This window comes from Palaemon carinicauda, chromosome 2 (genome assembly GCF_036898095.1).
Source record: "Palaemon carinicauda isolate YSFRI2023 chromosome 2, ASM3689809v2, whole genome shotgun sequence".
In the NCBI taxonomy this organism is placed as follows: Eukaryota; Metazoa; Arthropoda; class Malacostraca; order Decapoda; family Palaemonidae; genus Palaemon; species Palaemon carinicauda.
Window position 1 is genome coordinate 44,517,946 of NC_090726.1, and position 15,000 is coordinate 44,532,945.

The 15,000-nt window shown below is 34.5% G+C and overlaps 1 protein-coding gene across 4 annotated transcripts in view; it reads right to left on the bottom strand.

The window, feature by feature from the left end:
* Positions 1 to 15,000, bottom strand: part of LOC137624413 (serine-rich adhesin for platelets-like) — a 144,637-nt gene that overhangs the window by 123,823 nt on the left and 5,814 nt on the right. For 3 of the 4 annotated variants that reach the window (XM_068355178.1, XM_068355162.1, XM_068355170.1), the window contains exon 1: positions 11,589 to 11,892. The exons of the other annotated variant lie outside the window; for it this stretch is intronic. In XM_068355178.1, coding sequence (XP_068211279.1) covers positions 11,589 to 11,877 — 289 coding nt within the window. In that variant the 5' untranslated portion in view covers positions 11,878 to 11,892. Of the gene's footprint in view, positions 1 to 11,588; positions 11,893 to 15,000 lie in introns of those variants that run through there. 4 annotated transcript variants of the gene reach the window in all.

The window sequence follows — 15,000 nt, forward strand, 5'->3', positions numbered from 1 at the left end:
TCTTCATAACCCCCCCCCCCTACCTCTTTGTGACCCAAGGTCATATTCTGTTCAGCAATGATAGAATCCAATGAAACACGGTCCTACCAATCGCGTACCAACCATCCGAGTGAGGGCTGGCATGGCAAGCGCCACCTTACCCCTAATATAAGGACTAGGCGAGATAGCACATAGTTAAACCTCTCTGTCACAACCTCTCCCAAGTGGAGAAGTATTTATGTAGACACACACACATATACATATATATATATATATATATATATATATATATATATAATATATATATATATATATATATATAGCACGGTCTTCCAAGTATTTTACTTCTATTAAATACTAACCACTTATATATACTGTTCTTAGTATGCTAAATTCCTAAAACCCATGACAAACCTTGAGAATATGAGAGAGAGAGAGAGAGTGAGAGAGAGAGAGAGAGAGAGAGAGAGAGAGAGAGAGAGAGAGAGAGACGATACGAAAACCTCAAAGTTTATACCATGGATGAAACGAGAACTAAAGAGACGGACTACTTGACTCGAGACAACCCAGTGGATGAACAGAGGAGCATAGAAGCCAAATATCACTTCTAAAAAAAAAGGAAGGGGGGGGGGGAGTGAATCAGAGCTTGGAAGGGGTCGATCAACAGACTCAGTTCCTTGAACCATACTTCTTCGAACGCTTGACCGCCCATGGCTTAGGGGGGAGGGGAGGGGGGTAAGAAGGAGGGGGTACAGGTCTGCTAGAGTTCGGAAGAATAGAGAAGGAAGGGAGGGATTGGATTTAAGGATTTTTTAAAGATTTTATTAACTCTAGCGACCCCTCACAAGGTATGAGAGTACATTACAAAATATAGAAAATTGTATTTTGACTTACAATAATAGTGCAAGATGGCAGTAAAAAGAAGCAAAACTACTTCTATACATTACACTATATATATATATATATATATATATATATATATATATATAATATATATATATATATATATATATATATATATATATATATATATATATATATATTATCCGTATAACATATGCCATGTATAATGGGGGACATGAGCCCATATGGACTAGATAAAAAAGATGAAGAAGAAGAAAAAGAAGAAGAAGGAGAAGAAGAAGAAGAAGAAGAAGGAGAAGAAGAAGAAGAAGACCCAGGGAATCCTCCGAGGAGGTGAGACCCGATGCCTCTTTTAGCCCTCCTGAGGTCGGTGAACTATTTTGGAGGTCCCAGTGGGCGTCCCGTGGAGAAACACACTCTCAAAGCTTGGTCGAGTTTATAGGCCCTACCATCATTCATGCGTTCAAATATTCATCTATTTCTAGATAAACATTGAATTATTGAAGGAATGGAGATATACTATACTCCAATTTTTTTTAATGAGGCGCATTTACACTGACTCGCAGCGGTGCCCTTTTAGCTTGGAATGGAGATATACTATACTCAATCTTTTTTAATGAGGCGCATTTGCACTGACTCGCAGCGGTGCCCTTTTAGCTTGGAATGGAGATATACTATACTCAATCTTTTTTAATGAGGCGCATTTGCACTGACTCGCAGCGGTGCCCTTTTAGCTTGGGAATGGAGATATACTATACTCAATCTTTTTTAATGAGGCGCATTTGCACTGACTCGCAGCGGTGCCCTTTTAGCTTGGAATGGAGATATACTATACTCAATCTTTTTAATGAGGCGCATTTGCACTGACTCGCAGCGGTGCCCTTTTAGCTTGGAATGGAGATATACTATACTCAATCTTTTTTAATGAGGCGCATTTGCACTGACTCGCAGCGGTGCCCTTTTAGCTTGGAATGGAGATATACTATACTCAATCTTTTTTAATGAGGCGCATTTGCACTGACTCGCAGCGGTGCCCTTTTAGCTTGGAATGGAGATATACTATACTCAATCTTTTTAATGAGGCGCATTTGCACTGACTCGCAGCGGTGCCCTTTTAGCTTGGAACGGAGATATACAATACTCAATCTTTTTAATGTGGCGCATTTGCACTGACTCGCAGCGGTGCCCTTTTAGCTTGGAACGGAGATATACAATACTCAATCTTTTTTAATGAGGCGCATTTGCACTGACTCGCAGCGGTTGCCCTTTTTAGCTTGGAACGGAGATATACAATACTCAATCTTTTTTAAGAGGCGCATTTGCACTGACTCGCAGCGGTGCCCTTTTAGCTTGGAACGGAGATATACTATACTCAATCTTTTTTAATGAGGCGCATTTGCACTGACTCGCAGCGGTGCCCTTTTAGCTTGGAACGGAGATATACTATACTCAATTTTTTTTAATGAGGCGCATTTGCACTGACTCGCAGCGGTGCTTTTTTAGCTCGGAAAAATTTCTTGCTATCTAATTGGTTAGATTTATCTCGTCCAGCCAATCAGCGATCAGGAAACTTTTCCGAGCTAAAAGGGCACCCCTGCGAGTAGGTGTAATTCTGCTTCGCTAAAAAGAATTGACTGTAGTCCATGAGGTAAATTTGACTCTACATACTTCAAGGTACATTTCGTATTACGAGAGAGTAATCTCAGTACCATTTCATACACTCTGATGTATAAAATTTATTATTCGAGATTGTTGACACATGTAGTGTTTAATACTCGGTACTTTTATTTCATGTGTATGTATATGTGTATTTATACACACACACATATATATATAATATATATATATATATATATATATATATATATATATATATATATAATATATATATATATATATATATATATACACACACAGTATATAGTGTACGCGACCCGTCAAATTTACGACTAAATATCTAGATAATACACCTCTCTTACCAGAGTATGCCTACTTCCTCTACCCCCTCTACCCAAGGGACGGGGAGAGACCGAGTAGGTATACGCCTGTTAATGCTGCTGAGCGTGACTATATATATATATATATATATACATATATATACAACGAATACATATTTGCAATCCATCTATTTCCGGAAAAAAAAACAGTATTTCAATAACATCAGTCACTACGGAAAAACCTTCGGTACCAGGAAGGAGTTCGTCAAATGGAACCAGAATAGGATTCCCAATTTCCGCCCCAACTCCCTGACCCATCCCAGCGTGGCTTCTGATCATAGGATAACTCCTCCAAAGTCAAGGGAGGGAGCTTCCGGTGTACAAGGAGCCAATTGACCAAGAACTTCCACCAGAGTAGACAAACCCAGAGGAAAGATAGGACTCAAGGCTTGGCAATTTATGTCTTCCAAGGTCCTTTGAATATTTAAAGGACCTTAATGTCTGAAGGCATAACTAGAGTACAAAAAAATGTAACTTTTATAATATCCATATGCTATTTTGACCCTATTATATATCTCGGTATTACTATCGCTATTCCGTACACCAGGTTTGGTAACAGTACCATAACATCTCCATCTACGAAGAATCGATTGGAGAAAATATACAACTCAAATCAATACCTAGCGAGGATCAGCTCGACCTTTCATCCTGTCTTATTTTTAACCTCTGGAATAATACTGGACAGTATCCTCAGTTAGCAAGTTTAAAGGCCGCTCATGAATGCCAGAGGCGAGGGACAGTGACATTGTCCTATAAAGCAGGACAATGACCTAGAGACTGAACATATTACATATGATCAGTCCCCAAACTCATTCTCCATCCAAGCTAGGACCAAGGAGGGCTAGGCAGTGGCTGCTGATGACTCAGCAGATAGACCTATAGGCTCCCCCAAACCCCCCATCCTGAGCTCACAAGGATGGTGAAGTTGCAGCGACCAAAGAAACTAACCAGTCAGGGAAGGATGTTACCACATCGGCCACCTCGGTTAGATTTCGCCAGTTGTCTCTATGTTGAGCTTTTAATTCAATACTACTCCATTCATCATCCCCTACTTCGCGAATCATAGTCCTCAGCCATGTAGGCTTGGGTCTTCCATCTGATGTATATCGTGGTAAACAAAACCAACAATCTTATTCAAATGTTATTTTCCCCTTTGGAGTCCTTAGGCTTATAGCATCTTGCTTTTCCAACTAGGGTTGTAGCTTAGCAAGTAATAATAATAATAATAATTTCCCTGTTGGAGTCCTTGGGATTATAGCATCTTCAACTAGGGTTATAGCTTAGCAAGTAATAATAATAATAGTAATAATAATAATTTCCCTGTTGGAGTCCTTGGGCTTACAGCATCTTGCTTTTCCAACTAGGGTTGCAGCTTAGCAAGTAATAATAATAATAATAATTTGTGCATGAATAAAACCATAACTAATCTCCCTACCACTTTTCACTGTATCATCGAATTAATCATTACAAAATACAAGATATATTAATAACAGATATTCAGACCGTAAATCCCAGCGCCCGTAAACGTTTCGAGTCTAGATACTTATTTCCGGAATGGAAAGACCCACGATTAAAAATTCAGTTGTACAATTCTTCCCTCAAGGGGTTAACTACTGCACTGTGATTGTTCAGTGGCCATATTCCTCTTGGTAAGGGTAGGAGACTCTTTTAGCTATGGTAAGCAGCTCTTCTAGGACACTCCAGAATCAAACCATGTTCTCTAGTCTTGGGTAGTGCCATAGCCTCTGTACCATGTCTTTCCACTGTCTTAGGTTAGAGTTCTCTTGCTTAAGGGTACACTCGGGCACACTATTCTATCTAATTTCTCTTCCTCCTGGTTAGTTAAAAAATTTTATAGTTTATATAGGAAATATTTATTTAATGTTATTGTTCTTAAAATTTTCTTGTTTCCTTTCCTCACTGAGCTATTTTCCCTGTTGGAGCCCCTTGGCTTGTAGCATCCTGCTTTTCCAACTAGGGTTGTAGCTTACCTAATAATAATAATAATAATAATAATAATAATAATAATGAGATAAGAAATGACCAAGAAAAAGAATCAACGTCAAGTTATCTTACATAATCCGAAATCCACATTGTTATTCCTAGATTTGAGTTTGACGTGTATATATATATATATATATATATATATATATATATATAAACGCCACTGGAACTCCTATTAGAGCGTTTATTATGAAGAGTTCCAGTGGAGGACGAAACTGAGAGTATTTCTACATATAACATAATGTGTTATGCGGATATATATATATATATATATATATATATATATATGTGTGTATTTATATATTTATATATGTATATATACAGTATATATATATATATGTATATATGTATATATGTATATATATACATACATATACATATATATGTATATATGTATATATATACATATATACATATATATACATATATATGTATATATATACATATATATACATATATATGTATATATATACATATATGTACACATATATATACATATATATATATATATATATATATATATATATATAATACTGTATATGATATACAACAAATACAGTCGTTACTAGACCACTACAAGACAAAGGCCTTGGACACATCTTTATCCATATATATATATATATATATATATATATATATATATTTAAATAATGAAATATGAACATCAGAATTACCACAACACCGGTACCCTTTAAAAACGAACCTCAAATGCCAAAGTTCTAGAATTCTCAAGTCGCAAGCCAATTAAAGTGGGACAAGGCAAGGAGGATTACCTTAACAACCGAAATCAATAGGCTTTATGTCCTCCTGAAGAATGATTGAGCGCAAACCTCCGCCGCGGCAGCTTATTTCTCGTCCTTAACATGCATTCACTGACGTGGAGTTTCATGCACTCAAATATGAACCAAGTTTGAAGTCTGTGATAACGATGTCGACACTTATGGTTAATTACTTGAATTGTGCAGTTTGCTTGACCGTGACCTTGACCTTTGACGTCGACCTTCCAAAATTTAGTAATTTCCAGCTTTTTACATAACAGTTAATCCCTGCAAGTTTCATTACTCTATGATGAAAAATGTAGCCAGGAAGCTGTTCACAAACAGGGGCGAAAACATAAGCTCCTTCCAACCTCGTTGGCGGAGGTAATAATCATATGTACATACATAATTATAAAGTATAAAAGTATAATTACTTTGTATCCATTTCCAAAACGTCATATCGGAATTGATAACCAAGGTTGCCCCAAAGATCGTATAATGTTACAAACCTTCTTGACATAAATGCTAAGCATAATCTCAACAATATTTCCATGTGATCATTATTATCTATATCTAAATTATAGATTTTCGTTTGCAAACATTCATGAATTTACTTAGCTAATTTTACAACAAACTATCTGCTATTTAGCTTCAATATCCATAATTTATTATCACTATTATTATTATTATTATTAACTAAGCTACAACCCTAGTTGGAAAAGCAGAATGCTATAGGGACCCAGAGGTCCAACAAAGAAAAATAGCCCAATGAGGAAAAGAAACAAGGAAATAAACAAACTCCAAGAGAAGTAATGAACAATTAAAACAAATTGAGAACAGTATCAACATTATCTGAATATGAAAATCAAATATTAGACAAGGAAAAGTCAACGACATACAGTTAAGATGAAACTCTCTAGTTCTCATCCGGTTCTGGAGATCATTGAACCCGTTATAGTGCACAGAATGCCGAAAATATTCATCCACCCCAGTACGGTCCAGGACCCACTGAGAGTTGGTCCCCTGGTGGATGTCGAATGCTAGGAAGCCATCTATGTGACCACGAATATTTACCTCCGCCAACAAATTTGGAAGGTTATGTTTTACTCCCTTATTTCTGTTTGTTTGTGAACAGCTTCCTGGCCACTATTTCAATCGTAGAGTAATGAAACTTGCAGGTATTAACTGTTATGTAAAAAGCTGAAAATTATTAAATTCTTGAAGGTCATGTTCAAAGGTCAAGGTCATGGTCAAGCAAAATGTCCAATTCACGTAATCAGCCATTAGTTTGGACATCGTTGTCACAGAGCCTTCAAATTTGGTTCATATTTGTGTGCATAAATATCCACGCCAATTAAAAGGTTAAGGTCAAGAAATAAGCTCCCGCGGCGGAGGTCTGCACTCTACCGAGTACCTCCCTATTTTTTTTTACTAATGTTACTAGAATGCAAATAGAAACTTTTAAGATTTATTTACAAAACACGTTCATTCCGCCCCCTGACCATTGCAATATTGTATAGTAATTTAGTATTTATTAACAAAAATTTACCAGTACTACTTCCATTACCCTAATAATAAAATGTTTTAATTGTTCAGTACTACTCTTGTAGTTTATTTCTTTATTTACTTTCGTCATTGGACTATTTTTCCTGTTAGGTCCCTTGGGTTTAAGGCATCCGGCTTTTCCAACAAGGGTCATAGCTCAGCTAATACTTATAATAATAATAATAATAATAATAATAATAATAATAATAATAATAATAGTTTTCCGTGAGATTAATTAGGCTTATGGTTTTATCAATTTAATGAATTTTAAAAAAATAATTATGTAATAACCTGACCTAATATTTACGTAATCTCAAATACATTATCTGGGTATGCTAAATCAGCGTGGCTTATTATATACAATCTTATTAGTCTAAGCTAATTCATATATCAACAACTCGTTAACAAAATAAAAAAAAATCTAGCGAGCAGAAACAAACAGTATTTTGCTTCCAGTAGTTTAAAACACTATACGAAGAGCACTTGACTCTTTGGTAAGGGTAGATGAGACTCTTTAGCTATGGTAAGCAGCTTTTCTAGGAGAAGGACACTCCAAAATCAAATTATTGTTCTCTAGTCTTGGGTAGTGCCATAGTCTGTACCATGGTCTTCCACTGTCTTGGGGTAGAGTTCTCTTGCTTGAGGGTACACTCGGGCACACTATTTTATCTCGTTTCTCTTCCTCTTGTTTTGTTAAAGTTTTCATAGTTTATATACGAAATGTTTATTTGAATGGCATTGTTCTTAAAATATATTTTTTCTTGTTTTCTTTCCTCACTACGCTATTTTGGGGCCCCTGGGCTTATAGCATCTTGCTTTTCCAACTAAGGTTGTAGCTTAGCAAGTAATAATAATAATAATAAATAATTACCGATATTAAAGCGAATTTACAATCCCTTTTTAAAGGAATTAGTATACGATATATTTTTTCAAATCCTTACAATATCATCTTTTAGTATTATTCTAAAATCAATCAATTTATATTTTATGAGATGTGCTAAAGTTTTCTCTTCCTCATTAAGCAACGCCAGAAAACACTAAATCAATCAATCAATCAAATAAATCAGTCTATGTTTGGATTGCCAAATTCTTATTATCATTACTATTATTATTATTATTAAAATTATTATTATCATTATTATAATTATTATTAAAATTATTATTACTATTAAAATTATTATTATTATTATTAATATTCAATATTTTCCTTTCTACCTCCTATTGTGTTTATTCGACAAACCAGGTAGAAAGTAGAACATCCCGTTGGTCTCTCTCTACACCTGGGGCAGGTGTGCAAAGACAGGGGGGGGGGGTGATGAGTGACATGTCAAAGTTTGGGGTAGGGGAGATATCTTTAGGTGGTAGGCCTATTCTTGCGGTAAGGCCTATTGTATATAAGCATTTTCGAAGGGAGGGCTTTACATCATTTAAATTCTCTTATTTTCTACTAGAGTACGCGACCCGTCATCAATGGTGGTTAAATATTGAGATATGCACACATGCGCATCCCCTCACATCAGTATGACTACTCCCTCTCTCCCCCTGCCCAAGAGACGGGGGAGCTGAGCGTGACCGAATGAATATATATATATATATTATATATATATATATATATATATATATATATATATATATATAAATGGATAAATATCAACACAACATCGTGTTTAAATAGAAATAAATTTCTACCTCATACTTGGGATCGAACGCTGGCCCCTTCTAATGAAAGGCCGGGTCGAAACCAACATGCATATATGTATATATATATATATATATATATATATATATATATATATATATATGTGTGTGTGTGTGTGTATATATACTCTTTAAGGATGAGAAGGAACCTAAAACTAGGAGATTACCTGAACAAATGCTTGCTTGGTAGCAAACTTCGGAGGTAATAATCACTTCTCTTAATCAAGAGAATGTCTTAATTACTCTTGCAAAATAATAAAACTAATAAACCAATGATTGTAATGGTCTTAGAAAGGTTGAATTTTCCAAATATTTTTTATTGGCCAAAAAATTATGATTTGAACCTATTGCCAAACGAAAAAGGTTGAAATCTCAATCAAATTTTCTTTCTTTGCCCAAGAAAATAATTTCATCTTATTGTCAAACAATTTTTAATACCCCAAAAAATAATAATTTCAACCTATCGCCGAACGATAAAGGCTTAAATTTCAACTTACAATTTTTTATTGCCCAAGAAAATAATAATTTTAACCTATCGTCAAACGAAAAAGGTTGAAATCTCCGCTTAAATTTTTATATTACCCCTAAAATATCATGATTTCAACCAATCGCCAAAAGAAAAAGGTTGAAATCTCCAGATAATTTTCTTTATTACCCAAAGAAAATCATAATCCCACCCAATTGCCAAATGAAAAGTGAAATATCGATATAAAATTGTTTTATTAACCAACAAAATAATAATTTCATCTTATCGCCAAAGGGAAAAGATTGAAATTTCCATATAAATTTTTTCTATTACCCCAAAATATAATAATTCCAACCTATCATTTAACGAGAAAGGTTGAAAACTCCACACAAACCTTTTTTAACCAAGAAAATAATAATTTCAACCTATCATCTATAAACATATTTATTACACAAGAAAATCATTTCACCTTATCGCCAAAAGGAGAAAAATTGAAATTTCCGTTTACAATTTTTTTTTATCACCCCAAAATATAATAATTTCAACCTATCATCAAACAAAAAAAGGTTCAAGTCTCCACATAAACAAGTTTATCACCCAAGAAAATAATAATTTCAACCTATCATCAAACGAAAAAAGGCTTAAATCACATAAACATGTTTATAACCAAAGAAAATAATAATTTCAACCTATCATCACACGAAAAAAGGTTTAAGCCTCCACATAAACAAGTTTATCACCCAAGAAAATAATAATTTCAACATATCATCAAACGAAAAAGGTTTAAGCCTCCACATAAATAAGTTTATCACCAAAGAAAATAATAACTTCAACCTATCATCAAACGAAAAAAAGACTTAAATCTCCACATAAACAAGTTTATCACCCAAGAAAATAATAATTTCAACCTATCATCAAACAATAAAAGGTTCAATTCTCCACATAAACAAGTTTATCACCCAAGAAATAATAATTTCAACATACCATCAAACGAAAAAGGTTTAAGCCTCCACATAAACAAGTTTATCACCAAAGAAAATAATAATTTCAACCTATCATCAAACGAAAAAAAAGACTTAAATCTCCACATTAACAAGTTTATCACCCAAGAAAATAATAATTTCAACCTATCATCAAACAATAAAAGGTTCAAGTCTCCACATAAACAAGTTTATCACTCAAGAAAATAATAATTTCAACATACCATCAAACGAAAAAGGTTTAAGCCTCCACATAAACAAGTTTATCACCAAAGAAAATAATAATTTCAACCTATCATCAAACGAAAAAAAGACTTAAATCTCCACATTAACAAGTTTATCACCCGGAAAATAATAATTTCAACCTATCATCAAACGAAAAAAGGTTTAAATCTCCACATAAACAAGTTTATCACCCAAGAAAATAATAATTTCAACCTATCATCAAACGAAAAAAGGCTTAAATCACATAAAACATATTTATTACCCAAGAAAATAATAATTTCAACCTATCATCAAACGAAAAAAGGCTTAAATCACATAAAACATATTTATTACCCAAGAAAATAATAATTTCAACCTATCATCAAACGAAAAAAGGCTTATATCATAAACATGTTTATTACCCAAGAAAATGATAATTTCAACCTTTAAATCTCCACATAAACAAGTTTATCACCCAAGAAAATAATAATTTCAACCTATCATCAAACGATAAAAGGCTTGAATCACAAACACGTTTATTACCCAAGAAAATAATAATTTCAACCTATCATCAAACGAAAAAAGGCTTAAATCACATAAACATGTTTATAACCAAAGAAAATAATAATTTCAACCTATCATCAAACGATAAAAGGCTTGAATCACAAACATGTTTATTACCCAAGAAAATAATAATTTCAACCTATCATCAAACGAAAAAAGGCTTAAATCACATAAACATGTTTATAACCAAAGAAAATAATAATTTCAACCTATCATCACACGAAAAAAGGTTTAAGCCTCCACATAAACAAGTTTATCACCCAAGAAAATAATAATTTCAACCTATCATCAAACGAAAAAAAGACTTAAATCTCCACCTAAACAAGTTTATCACCTAAGAAAATAATAATTTTAACCTATCATCACACGAAAAAAGGTTTAAGCCTCCACATAAACAAGTTTATCACCCAAGAAAAATAATAATTTCAACCTATCATCAAACGAAAAAAGGCTTAAATCACATAAAACATATTTATTACCCAAGAAAATAATCATTCCATCTCATCGCCAAAGTAAAACATCAATTTACCTGCGTGCAATCTGACAGATGGCACGGCGCACCTCTTCAACAGCCTCTTATTAGTCGGAGGCTTCACCATCAACAGCCGCGACTTCAGATCATCGACGAAGTCCTTCTCCGTGAAGTGTTCGGAACAGACGGCCGCGTACTTCGTATTGATCTCCTCCGAACGCTTGCATTTGCTTACCCAGTCTCTCCGCACAGCCTCGTCCCGGGGAAAGCGGAAAAAGCGTATCCCGGTACCTATGCAAATCTCGTACCGGTTGTTGCAGCCGTGGATAGCGCAGTTGCTAGGCATTGTTACTGGTTAGTTTAGCAACATTGACGAGGTCTTAGTGCAGGTGGAATTGCGTGGGAGGAAATGCTTTAGATGCATTTTATATACTTCAATTTTCCTTTGTTTTATATGTCAAGTTTTGTGTTTTAATGAAATCATGCCAGCCTGAAATGTTATAAAATATATCTATTGGAATTGAGCGATCATATTTTACTGAATATATATATATATATATATATATATATATATATATATATATATTATATATATATATATATATATATATATATGTTTATATATGTATGTATGTATGTATATATATGTGTATATATATATATACACACACACACACACACACACACACACATATATATATATATATATATATATATAATATATATATATATATATATATATATATATAATGAGAATGAAAGACAATAGATAGTTATTAAGAATAACAGAATGGGTCCCTAGAGATTGCAAAAGCAGGGTAAGGAAGATGAGACGATGGATTGACGAACTGAGAAAATTTGCAAGGATAGACTGGCATAGAAAGACCACAAGGAAACGCGTGTGGAAGGACATGTCAGAGGCATTTGTCCTACAGTGGACTAGCAACAGCTGATGAATTTTATATATATATATATATATATATATATATATATATATATATATATATATATATATATATATATATATATATATATATATATATATATAAATTGATGCATGAATATGTGCGCAAATGGACTGAATATGATTTAGAGTATGCAATGGTAATTAACATCACAGAAGTGTACAAAACCATGAGGTAAAGATTTGCTTATATATTCCTATATAAATCTTGGTACCCCTCATGTGCCACCCACCCTGGCCAGTGTTTATGCATTAAAAACAATAAATCCATTATAAATAAGGAAACATTCCTGTCTTATTTCTCTCTCTCTCTCTCTCTCTCTCTCTCTCTCTCTCTCTCCTCTCTCTCTCTCTCTCTCTCTCCCAGGGCTGTTTTTTCTGGTCCTATAAGGAGGAGTACCCTACTCTCTACAGGCCCTCTACATTCGTTTTATCATGTTCGTTCGAAAGCATTCAACATTTCATACATTGCATATTGCTCTTTTATTGTCAAATCCACACAATCGAAGCACTTTCGGAAAGTCTTCAGTTTTCTCTTGAAAGCCTTAACATATTAAGTCTTTCGAATGTCTACAGTTTGTTTTCATTTACTTCCCCTTGGAAGGGTTGGAAGGGGGCGTGACCTAAACTTGAACAGACTTGATAATCCTTTACCCAAGCAGCCCTTACAGAGAGAGAGAGAGAGAGAGAGAGAGAGAGAGAGAGAGAGAGAGAGAGATTTACTTGAAACTGATCCAGACTTCAGACAAACATCGTTTGGAAATGACCACTTGAAATTTCAGAATCGTATATATATAAATATATATGTAAATATAATATATATATATATATATATATATACATATATATATATATATATATACATATATATATATATATATACATATATATATACATATATATGCATATATATATGTAAATATAATATATATATACATATAAACAAAAAATTGTAGTCGATAAGACGACACAAATACCTTAATTCCAGGAGCTTGACAATCGAGACACTAAGTCTCAAAAATCATGGAATGAAAATCTAAATCTAAAACCAAGTGTTAAGGCTTGTGAACACACAGAGAGAGAGAGAGAGAGAGAGAGAGAGAGAGAGAGAGAGAGAGAGAGAGAGAGAGAGAGAGAGAGAGAGAGAGAACCTTCAAGAAATGTAAACTTGCGGTTCACGTAAGCCATATACATGGGAATTCTGCATTTTTTGAAGTAAGAACAGTGTCCCTCCCTCTCCTAAATTATCCACACGTGGTAGTTTAGGTCAACCAAACAAGTACACGAATACTGATCTGCTTACTATAGAGAGAGAGAGAGAGAGAGAGAGAGAGAGAGAGAGAGGAGAGAGAGAGAGAGAGAGAGAGAGAGAGAGAGAGAGAGAGAGAGTACTTTAACTTATTTGAAACAAGATTCCGAATGCCTAACTGCTGGTATAACTCTCAAACGACATTTTTGTATTAAACTTTCTTCCATAAATTCATTATTAAAATAGAGCCCTTTCTGAGTGGTTTGCGTATCGACATGATCAGCAAGGCTGTACTAGTCAGGGCCACCCATACTAGGTTGGTTTGCTGTGTGATTAGACAAAAATCTCCCACAATCAACAATCCGCAGTGGCCAACGTGGTGATGAAAATTGCCCAAACCTTAATCATGAATAAGGAGATGTCTGAGGCCTTTGCCCTGCAGTGGACTAGAAACGGCTGCATTGGTGTTGTATTTTTTATATAAACTGTGATTGTCATGGACACTTAAATCCAGCTGTTGTCAGTGACTAAAATTTCCCACTCATCACCAATCCACATTGCCCAACGTAGTGATGAAAACTGGCCAAGCCCCAGACTTGAATAAGGACATGTCTGAGACCTTTGTCCTGCAGTGTACTAGAAACGGCTGCATTGGTGTTGTATTTTTATATAAACTGAGATTGTCATGGACACTTAAACCCAGCTGTTGTCAGTGATTAAAATCTCCCACTATCACCAATCCACATTGCCACTACCGTCTCAATACATTGCCCAACGTAGTAATGAAAATTGGCCAAGCCCCAGACTTGAATAAGGATATGTCTTGAGGCCTTTGTACTTCAGTGGACTGTAAACAGCTGTATTTGTTGTTGTATTTATAAAGAAAAACTTGTCTGTCATGGTTACCTAAATCCAGCAGTTGTCAGTGATTAAAATCTCCCACTATCACCAATCCACATTGGGCAATTTGGTAATGAAAACTCACCAAACCCCAGACTTGAATAAGGACATGTCTGAGACCTTTGTCCTGCAGTGTACTAGAAACGGCTGCATTTGTTGTTGTATTTGTAAAGAAACCTTGACTGTCATGGTTACCTAAATCCAGCGGTTGTCAGTGAATAAAATCTCCCACTATCACCAATCCACATTGCCCAACGTGGTGATGAAAACTGGCCAAACCCCAGACTTGAACAAAGACATATCTGAGACCTTTGTCCTGCATTTGATGCTGTTGTATTTAAATAGAAACATTGACT